At 37.5% G+C, this 11,167-nt stretch overlaps 1 protein-coding gene across 3 annotated transcripts; it reads right to left on the minus strand.

The window, feature by feature from the left end:
• Positions 1 to 135: 135 nt before the first annotated feature.
• On the minus strand, positions 136 to 10,938 carry LOC135438032 (uncharacterized). 3 transcript variants are annotated; one of them, XM_064696152.1, is made up of 5 exons: positions 10,804 to 10,938; positions 7,542 to 7,866; positions 6,676 to 6,765; positions 3,282 to 3,453; positions 136 to 1,771 (listed from the first exon to the last, which is right to left on the minus strand). In XM_064696152.1, exons 2-5 carry the CDS (start codon positions 7,854 to 7,856, stop codon positions 543 to 545), a joined length of 1,806 nt encoding a protein of 601 aa, XP_064552222.1. In that variant the 5' UTR covers positions 7,857 to 7,866; positions 10,804 to 10,938; the 3' UTR covers positions 136 to 542. The 3 variants fall into 3 exon arrangements, with proteins under 3 accessions (XP_064552222.1, XP_064552221.1, XP_064552223.1); XM_064696151.1 differs by lacking the exon at positions 10,804 to 10,938 and adding an exon at positions 9,944 to 10,035; XM_064696153.1 differs by lacking the exons at positions 3,282 to 3,453; positions 6,676 to 6,765; positions 7,542 to 7,866; positions 10,804 to 10,938 and adding an exon at positions 1,892 to 2,027.
• Between the last annotated feature and the right edge of the window lie 229 nt (positions 10,939 to 11,167).

The raw sequence follows: 11,167 nt of genomic DNA on the forward strand, positions 1-11,167 counted from the left end.
GTATGTATATATGTGCGAAGCAAAAAACATTAATTTGCGTGCAAGTCAATTATCAGGAGGCGGCGGCAGTCTGATGTTGTTGGTTTTATGCAAATGTGTATAAAAAATGAAAAAATAACTCCTCGCGGATAAGAGTTTAATGGGCAATCATGTCATGATGTAGCCGGGTACCTGCCACGCCAGGCAAGCATATTTCTAAATGCTTTTATTAATTAAAAATTCAGCTGACTTAACACATTTAAAATTGTATTTTTCAAATTTAAAATCATGTTATGAACGAGATGAAAAAATGCAAATATAATTAACATAGTATACAGTTCAAAAGGGAAGGAGCTCGTATTTTCATTATTCAAATTTGCTAAAAAAAATCAGAGTGCAGAGCAAACTATTTTAAATTGATACTTTTACTATTTGCACTAGTTATGTATTTCTGTGCACTCGTATGAATTTATGTTTTCTACATGCCATGTAAAAATCAGTACAAATCTTCAATTAAATTTGCAAATCGAAGCATGGCACTAACTTAAAATAAGAATATAGTGCTATTTTCGTTTCACGATAATATCAAAGCCCGTGCTGGAGCTTTGATCCTTGACGGTCCATGTAAGAAATTCGCCTGCAGCGCTAATCTCTGACCAACTCCGCGCCAGGGGCTGAGCTGTGCCAAACCATTTGACCTGTCTGCATTGTGACTCGATGACTGTTTGATATTTCGGCTGGGCCTCTAGGTCCGGGCTAAGGTGCCAGAGGAATACTGCATAGCTGTCATTCCGAACTGTGCCGATCGCCACTACAGCTAAGAAAAATGTATGCACCTGAATAGACCCGGCATCCCGGTGTGATGTTGTTTCACTCAGACTAAGACAGACATGCTTCTCCTGAGGCATCATTTGAATTTGGACATGCAAGCGTTGGCCAAAGGTGCCATAGATGTGCACAGCAGCCAAGCTTGGCAGCAACAACTTGGACGCGTCTGGGTGCGTGTGTAGCGGCGTTTTTATTGATGGCCTGTCCAACAACTTGGCCAACGCCAACGCCTCCGCTTCGGGCTTCCCTTTATGGGTCCCCGCTGATAAGGTCGCCGCACTGTTTGTTGCAGTAGCAAGTGCAATTTCAGCGACTGTATCCAACTCTTTTTCGGAGTCTGCGGTGGTCGCTTGTTTGGCGGTTGACATTTTGTTGGCACTGGTTGGCTGGAAAAGTTTCGCTTGGTTGTTGCATGATTTCCCAGTCGGGCAATGATAATTTTGATATTTCTGGTGGTGGCCTTTGCTTGGCTTCAACACCTGCCCCAGTCCCAGTCCCAGTAAGTGCTGTTGGCCATTATTTATGTTTGCAACTTCATTGCTGTGCAATTCGTCTTGATCTTGGCCTGTAATCTGCCAACTTTTCTTACTCAACTTTAACTTTGGTTTAACGAGCATATTGTTGCTGTCCTGTAGAAGCTCCTTCAAGACATTTTCCTTCTTCTGCTCTTTTATCACACAACGTTGCAGGTTTGCATCGTTGACATTATTTCGTACTTGCACACTTTGCTCATTTCCCTTCGGCATACCCAGAACTTGCTTCATGACCTCCTCCCGAGCGTTATTCTCAACTGAAGTCACTGTGTCCGCCTGTATTTGACCGTCTGTTTTTCTGGACTTTTTTCCCGAATTCGATTTGGGCAATGCCATTTTTGGTTGATTATGATATTCATTTGTGCATTTATTGGCGCTGATGTCATTGTTATTGCACTCGGCGGCCACGCCAGTATTCTTGTCTTGTTTAACTAAAAATTAAAAAAAAAGAAAGAAGAAAATATATTTAAGCATTTATTAGCATCTATTCGAAAGCGTTTTAAAACTGAAAATTTATCTACAAAAAAGAGAGTTACACTTAACCTACGCACTTGCACGACTTCTGTTGTTGTTGGCCAATTGAAATTGTCCTTTTTGACTCGTAACCACGGTAGCCAATTGCACGAGCTTAACGTGAAGGAACTGGCGAATACAAATAAGTAGTAAAAACATGTGCAAAACTTATTGTGAAAATACTAAAGACATTTTTTATAAAGAAGCCACACTTAATTAGGCAAGTACTAAGACCGCAAAATACCAAGAAAGTTCAACAAGTAAGAGGAAATGCATCCGCCATTTTGAAAGGCAACGTCCTTGTTTTCTTTTATTGACGTTTGTTAGCTACGTTGTACACTTCACTTTATTTCGAGTTAGCAAGTATGGTAGACCCTTACGGAAATGCTTAAAATGAAAATTGCAGAAATATGGTTAGCTTGATTGACAGATATCTTAACATGTTGTGCTCTAGTGGGGTGAGCTTAAATAAAAGATATCCCGAAATGTTTTGACCATACGAATAATCTAATTTTGTTGGGAATACATTAATAATACGTACACAAGTATTCAAACTCAATTTTTTGGTAAAATCGAAACTTATCCAAAAGTGCAGACGCATATAATACCCCTTTTAGTCATTGAGATTAATGCTTGCATACAAACAGACGGATTACATATATATTGGATACAGTCCCAAAAGTTTATTATTCCATTCGTACCCATTTCATAAGCATAAGGTAAAAGATACAAAAACCATCACCGTCACATAAAACAACAAAAGCAATCTAGAAAGCAATGTCAAGAAAAAGTATCCAGCAAACCGGCAAAAAGCGTAAAAAACTTTTGCAATTTATGCGACATAATTATATAATAAACAAAAACAACTACAATAAGAAAACAGAATAGCCTTTTTTATATGATTGGTATATTTGAATGATACTCTAATCTCTAAAAAATGTATTTTTGCCTAATTTCTTTCTACTAAAAAGGACCTAAGGACTTTTTATTCAACTCTAAATGGATGTTGCTTTTAATTTTTTTTATTTCTTTCTTTCAATTTGTGCCGAGATTTAGAAAAATGTTGACAACAGTTTAACTTTTCTTCTAACTGTTATTACGGAGGTGAAAACTTTTGCACCGAGCCATTGACAAATAGCGCTCCCTTGTAATTCTGTTGTACCTTTTACTGTTGTTACGTAAGAGTAATGTGAATGGGAATCCGAAGTTCTTGGCCTGGTTCAAACTAAAGCAAAGGCAAATAATGGTCCAAGGCAGAGACATTATACTAATGACAACGCTAATTTAGGCACCATTTTAGGTAGATTACTACCAGATATACCAAAAGTTTATCCAACAACTGGCGCACTGAAGACATATTAATAGGTTCTCTCGCAACAACATTTGGCACACTTGCCTGTTTGACTATTAAGAATGAGCCATACTTACGACCATCACAAGGGAAATTCTCCGCCAGCAACGTAAATAATTTATCCGACAGCAAGCACCGTCCCCTTGGTCCCAGAGGCACTCTGCATACCGGACACTTTTCAGAGCGGCTACGGCAATTATTGCAAAGCACGTGTCCGTTGCAGCACTGCCAGCCAGGTGGCTTAATAACCTGTATTCCAGTTGCCGCAGTTGCCCCAATGCAGTCGCAGTAGGCATAATCAAGGTAACCGACGAACATGATGGTGAGGCCAGTTACAAAGTCAGCATCAGCAGGAAGGCAAGACCAGGTAAATTAGCAGCACAGCCCAAATTAAATAAAGATATGAAATTATGCAAAGAGAATATTAATTATAATTGAAACGTTTACAATGATATAGTTGTTGCCCTCCATTTTATAATCAACGTTTTTGAAATGTTGAATTCAATATACATTTATCAATACTTTAAGAATATAACGATTCCGTATAAATTGAAAAGCAAAAAGGAAATATTACAATCGGATTAAAATAATACAACTGTATTAACTGTGCATACAAAACAGTTTTGCGCTTTTCAAGCTGCAGGACCTACAAAAACGTAAAATCTCCCATCTACCACACACAGAAACATAGGGATTGTCTCGAACAGTAAAATAAAAATATCAGTAGAGGAATTCAATTGATGCATTTTGCATGTACGTATTTAAATGCATGTATGTACGTGGCACTGCCTCGATGTGCACGGGAGCAGCTATGAATATGTAGCAATAAAGATACAATTTTGTACAGCAGCTTGGATTGTTTTTGCCATCATTTACAAATATAAAATTCAATTTTTACAAATGTAAACCGATTTGCTTCCAATCCCGCAATAATATATAAGAAAAGAGATGTCTTAAACCACATAGTAGAACATATTTCGCGTTGGAAAAGGGACCAAAGATTCAGTGGGTGTCGTTTCGGCTTCTATTTAATTTCCATCTTTCTTTTTGAATTTTCATGTGAGACGTCTTTGGACAACCATTTTTTTATTTTAATCTAAAATTTAATAAAACTTTAGACTTGGAATTAAAAATAGTATGGGTAGTGTCTGTTAGCGGCAAGGCCGGGGAATACCCACTAGTCTAGTAAATAACTATTCTAATTATTTGTTCAGCATGCGTTTGCAACTTATGAAAATTTAAATTTATGCATATTATAGAAAGAAATTACGATTTGGGTGTTATATGAAGTGAGCAACAGGCTTCAAAAGAGAGATACAAACGATGAAATGCTCAAAGTTGTCTTAATATGTTATTTATAGGCTGAATTTAGCATTAGGTGGAGGCATACTGAAATATACTATACAAATGTGTGAATGGAAGAGAATGCTTTTATAGAATTATTGAAAATCTAGAGCAACAAATCCCTTAATAACTTAATGGACTTGCTTGTCTGCATACACATTGGCATAACCTACTTATTATGATATATTCAAATGCATGCACACAAACTCTTAGTTTAGATACCCGGAAAGTGATGCTTTGTTCGTTCCGTACAAATAGATGCCAAATATGATATAGAACCCCAATGTAGGCCGCAGGCAAGGCTAAATACATTCTGAGACACTATTAAAGGGTGTTCTCTATAAACTAATATAAGGTTAATAAGCAAATTAAGCATTCAGTGTTGGCAGCAAAATAGGAGACAGTCGTCGTTCAAGCAATGCCTTCAGCTTAGTTGACTGGCGCCTCCAATAGAACCGAAGCGTCCCATCTAAACCTTGTGTAAGTAGTATGTGTGTGTCCAAGTGACAAATGCAACCGTCTCTGTGCGTCTCTGGTTTGCTCTTATGCCACATGCTTTATGCTTTATTAATGGCCAACACATGTGCACTGTGTTTTTGCATGTTAAATTTCATTAGAAGATAACTTTAATATTTAAATGCAAGTCAAAATATACCGGGCTGGAGGTGCCGTCCGTTTTATGCTGTCTAATTAATTAAAGTTATGTGTTTGCTGACATGGTAGCCATAAACAAATTTACAGCTTAGCACTTTTCACCTGCCACTGGCCGTAGCTGTAATTTAAATTCTAGCGCAAGCTTTGAGAGCAGATAGGGCACTGTGGAGCAGGTGCCGCAAGAAAATGACCCGGCCGGTCGTACTGCCTCTCAAGCCTAATCGACAATATTTGACTTTTAAATTTGGTAATCAATCATGCCAGCATGCTCGATATATTTCGCAAAAGTGCCGGCAGGTAGGTGGACAAAGCTAATCAAATCACATGCAATAGCAAACATTCAAGAAGCATACGAAATATATGATTTTGTGTGCATGTGTACATATATATACACATATCACACACAAATGGAATGTTAAAAAATAAAAATAGAGCTTCAAAAATATAAGCATAGGCGAGTAATAACAAAGCAAACGGGTATTAACTAACAACATCGGCCGTTATTTGTAGTCATGGCAGCGTCAGGCTGTAAGTAATTGTGTAAACAATACTACGACAGCATACCTGCAGCATGGGCATGGCCACGCAATCACTGGTACAGCTCGACGTTTCAACTTTATACACGGTCAAGTGATTAGCAACAAACTTGCTCAGCAAAATCAACGCAATGCCGGAAGAGCGGCAGCATGGGCGAGGGCGTGGCGGCGTATGATGATGCAGGCGGCTCACAAAGGCAAACAAGCGGCAGCTGCCAACTAAGTTTTGCGACCAGAGTTGAGTTAGGTTAACTTAGATAATGACGAACTAAAACTAAAACCGGCAACTGGCAACCAACTGACGATGCACGCCAAAAGACCACCGACCTAATCAATATGCAACTCACATGCCCATTTTAAAGAGCGCCGATGGCAGCATCCACCAATCTCTTGTTTAAATCTCATACAACAAAAAATATTTATCTCTATATATTAAACTGACGGACTGACTGATTGGAGATCAACATATAGTTCAAACCGTAAAAGCTGCGACGCTGTAGTTACACATATGTGGTAAAAATGCACGTTGAGGCGAAGTTTTGGGAAATTCCACTCACAACTGTAAAAATAGCGAAACCCGTTCGGCTATAAAGTCATTTTCAAAGATCTTTTTGAAAATTTATTTCATACGTTTTTCGCAAAATTTACCGCTCTTGGATGGAATTGCGTGTCAAAGGTTTATTTTAGGAGAGTTTTTTTTCGGCTTTAAGATTCTCACTACAAAAGTAACATAGCATTAAATATCGAATTAAAATAGAACTATAGACGTTGAGTTAAAGATAGTGCGGGTAGATTTAAATTGTCTACTGGCGGAAATGGGAGAAAAAGTTGTATTTAAAATTGAAGCACAAAACTGCCACAGGCAATGCCGGGAAATACCCCCTAGTATATGTATATATATATAGTAGTATGAGTATGAGCTAGTATATTTTCTTACATCACAACAAACAGGACACTCCAGTAGTTGGGCAATATGTTGCAGGCATGTTGCAAACTTTTGCAGCGATTGTTGGTTAAGGCCATGGTGCTGCAAAGAAATTAACAAAAAGAAAGTAGATACTTTAATTTAGCATTTCGATTGAACTTTTTCGATGCTTAGCATAGATACGTGCATTAATACGTGCGCAATGATGTCTTAAAAATATTTGTCCTTAAAAATATCTTTTAGTATACAAACTAGCAAAAAGAAAATGTTTTTTAGGTTAATGACTGATAACTGAATAGTTTATACTGTAAAGTGCTTGCATACATTCCAATTTACACACTTCAAATATATGTAAATTTAACCATTAAATCGTTTACCCTAGCGTTAAACCATAAGCATTTGGAGGCTACCTTGATTGAAATTTATATGGATTCGTAACACAGACTGTCATAGAGTACACAAGTGAGGCATGAGGCATTGCGTCATGTACTATATTTTAGTTGTTTGCATCCTTGCTAAATTTAGGTCAATCGAATTTTAAATGACGTACTGCATATAAAGTGTGAAATTTAATAAAATTCACTGAAATATGACTGTCAGATAAACACCTCGGGGGTAATAAGATGCTGCACTTTTAAATCGACATAAATTTTAGAGTGAAATATTTAAGTATGATATATTACTTGCATAATGGACTTTTTGACAGGAACGCCTTTGATTGTTTGCCAAAGGTAAAGCAAAAGGAACGGTAACCTCTGATGATATATTTATTGCATAAAATATACTGTGAATTGCTTGATTAAGTATCATATATTATATGGCATACGCATATAAATAATGTAACAACAATTTTGAAACCATGCAAGCTTTCGGCTTACCACAACATGCGTCGTTTCCATCGGTTCGCCAGTCGAAATCGATCCGCTTGGCTGCTGTCGCCACATCATCATAGTCACATGTTCAGCGCCTGTAAGCCAGTGTTCGCGTAGTCGCGTGGCTAGCTCGCTGATCCTCAGACCTAGCACATCTCTTCCGTTTAGCTGCAGCAGCGTATCACCGATGCAAACACCACCCAGCTGCGCATTTGACTCATCCTGCACTCCGCTGACCCACGGATAGGGGTCCCATGGTGCACGACTCAAATTCAAACCCAAGGCACCATTGGGTGCCTTAATAGTGCATTGCTGCAGCATATTAACGGAACTGTAAGAGATAAGTTAAAGAGAACTAGAGTTTAATTGTGTGAGTTTGATTTCTAAACATATATATTTACACTTTTTTGCCGTTCAAGAGCGAACATCTAAGGTTTTTCAAGTAATTTATATAAGCAAACGCGTGTGCTCACTGGATCTGACACTCTTTAGCACATCCATATATAATTAAAAATGAGTGGAAAGCCCTGTTAATAGTTAAGTGGGCGTAAAGACGGTTAGCAAACCTCATTTCAAGGTCCTGTTTTGTATGTCCCGCACGTACAAATCGCTTACAAACCTAACTCAACGGCTTTTTCTTTTCGTGTAGTATTAATTATGAGAGGGCGCTGGACTTTAATATTGCCGCATATAATGTTTGCACCTTTCTGGCAATTCTTTGCCTCTTGGCAGCAGCTTCGAAACACAATTAATTAGCAGGCTGTTGAAAGTTGCATAGTTGCCAACGTTAGACCAAACTTTTGCCTACTGTTAATAATTAACCATACGTCGCGTTCACCGCCACAGGCATCGCTAGCAAAATAGCATAAAATTACGCATATAAATCTAAAGGGGTGGCAAAACTTTGGCATTGCATTCACTTATACAAAAAACTCCAGACAACGAATTAAATCAATTAAGATCGAAGGTATATACATATAAACACTAGCAGTAGTTGGCCACAGCCACAGCCGGAAATGTGCGAATCAAATAAGCAGCGTCGAAAACTGAGTCCGTGTAATTTTATGAATGAGTAGTGCGGGCAACACAAGTTCAAGTACATCAAGCTGCGCAGTAAGGCCGCTGTGCGCAGCATCCGCTAATGCTTTATAGTTGTCATGGCAAGCAAAGCAATTTGTATACCCTGTACCCACTGAAAATGGTAACTGAACAATTACAGTTTGTAATAAATTATTCGTCAGAAAGACGAGCGATTTCAGAGACTTTAAGAATTAGAGACTTTAAATCAGGCTCCGAATGTTAATGCAGAAGAAGTTTATGTGTTTTTATCAAAACCTCCCTCCTTTTTAAATATTGATCGGATACTAAGACAAAACAGACTGAATTCTTTATAGGCATTTACGTTCTCTAAAGTGTGCCTGTGGGATTTCGTGTATTACAAGTTTATATTTTTATTTATTCATTGTCATACTCATCCGTGTTTGCCCAGCCATGATGTTTTTCACTTTGTACTTAATATTACTATTATCTTTATTACTAACTAACAAGAAAATATTTTTTATTTCCAATAGAAAAACTGGATCTATAAGTGTGTAACTTAAAAAGATACGTACATACTAGCAACGACCTGAACACTCACAATGAACTTATTTTAAGTCAAACGAGCGCCCACTTCACTTCACTTCTATCCGACATTGGCCATGAAATTTATGTGACGTCGAAAACGTGAAGTGCTCGCAGTTGAAAGGCAAAGCGAATGTCAAAATTGTATCAAAACAAAAGCTAAGCAAATAATGCCGATTCTGATCACATCGACTTATATAGTAAATCAATAATAATTTAACTTGGTTGTTTAGCTTTAAACTAAATGATTATAAACGCAGAGTAATTGTCTTAGCATAATTTAAATACAAATAGTTTTCAATGCCAAGAAAAAGGAAGCCAGAACGGACTCAAAATCACTGTATATAGCCCATAGACGGACCTCCTTTTAACCGGAAAGAGACTATTTTTGTAAGTATCGTTTTAGCCCCTTAGCAACAGACGCAATTTAAAGAATATCCAGAGGTCGAGCTAGGGATAGAGTAGTAATTACCGATACATATGGAGATTCTGCGTGGTACACTCATATAAAATCGCATATTGAAAGCAATTTTCAAAAGACTATGTAATCGTCGGGTTTGCACATATTGTACTTAAACGACCAGTTCAAAATCTAAAGGTTCAGTCGGCATTCCTCAATCTGCCTCTATTAGGCGGACTCTTCTTGACGGCACAATAAATGCCTGACGGTCGCTGTCCACCAAAGTTTGTTTTCACTGTATAAAAGCAAACACAACAATTTGTTTTCAAAACCAACTCGATGTGCTCCAATAATAAGTTGAATTATTAAAAATTGCAACATTTACCGTTATTTGTAATCTATATGTTAAATTAATGAGATTCAGAGTAAAGCTTTATACTTTACTTCACTATTTCAATGAACTAATCATTGGCGCGCGCAAATAATAACTAACAAACCAGACAGTCTGCCAAACAGCTGAACGCTAAAACAGCTGTCCGCTTTTGCAATGTAAGCAATATCGGCGGCATACATAAGTACATAAATATATATATGTGTGTACAAATGTACAATTAACAGGGGTTTTTGCCGCTTTCGTTTTCAGCCAATAGCCAACAAGTCGAATCACATACAACTTCACACTAGAATTGCGTCACAGTTACAGCAACAGAAAACTCAAAAACAAAAATAACGAAACGTTCGGCAGAGACCCAGAAACCCCAAACAGTCAAAACTTGCTGCGCATGCGCCACCGCATTCGCTGCCAGCTTTAACAGCAATAACAAATACATATGTAAGCAGCAATAACATGTATGTATGCAATTACCTATGTATGAACAATATATGTATATATTTTCAACGTTCATTGATTTTGTAAACTTATAACATTTAGTTCCTGATCATTTTCGTTACTAACATCAGGGTGCGTTGGCGCGCATCAATATTAAACATTTCATTTTCATTTATTTTATTTATTCTTGTTTATTTTTCTCAACTTAAAACGCCAAAATAATAAAATTGCAGAAATGCTTTGTATCTAGCCACAGGTAAGGTAATTTTACTAATTAAACAGTCATGATTACAAAAAAAAACAACTGTCTAGAATCGCTTTCAAAGCAAGCACACAAGTCATTACTGAAAGCTTACACCGAGCCCAATGACAGTCCGTGGCTCTCAAGCCCCTTTATAGTAGTTCTTGCAACTTACTTTAACTTGTTTAATTATGTAGTACTGATTATATTATATATGTGATTAACGGCACACGTTAAATCTGCGCCGGTACCGCACTCCCACTTCGCGTTAACGGAACTTGCAAGCGGCACCTGCGCAAACTCAAAGAGCTAAAAGTGAACTGTGGCTTCGCTAAGCAACAACAGACGGCCCGAAGTAAACTGACCTTAACTTTAAAGCGCCACCTGCAGAAAGCTTACACGGTCGTTACTGCGTAAAGCTTTGTAAGCACTGCATAAGGAAATAAAAACATGAATTTGATTATTTTTCAAAAAAAAATAATATATTCCCACTTGAGACTGAATTTGTATGTTTAACTAATTTGATAACACAAATGACA

Source organism: Drosophila montana, unplaced genomic scaffold, assembly GCF_035044405.1.
Source record: "Drosophila montana isolate Dmon_TW-CO22-7 unplaced genomic scaffold, ASM3504440v1 contig_3835_1, whole genome shotgun sequence".
Taxonomy (NCBI): Eukaryota; Metazoa; Arthropoda; class Insecta; order Diptera; family Drosophilidae; genus Drosophila; species Drosophila montana.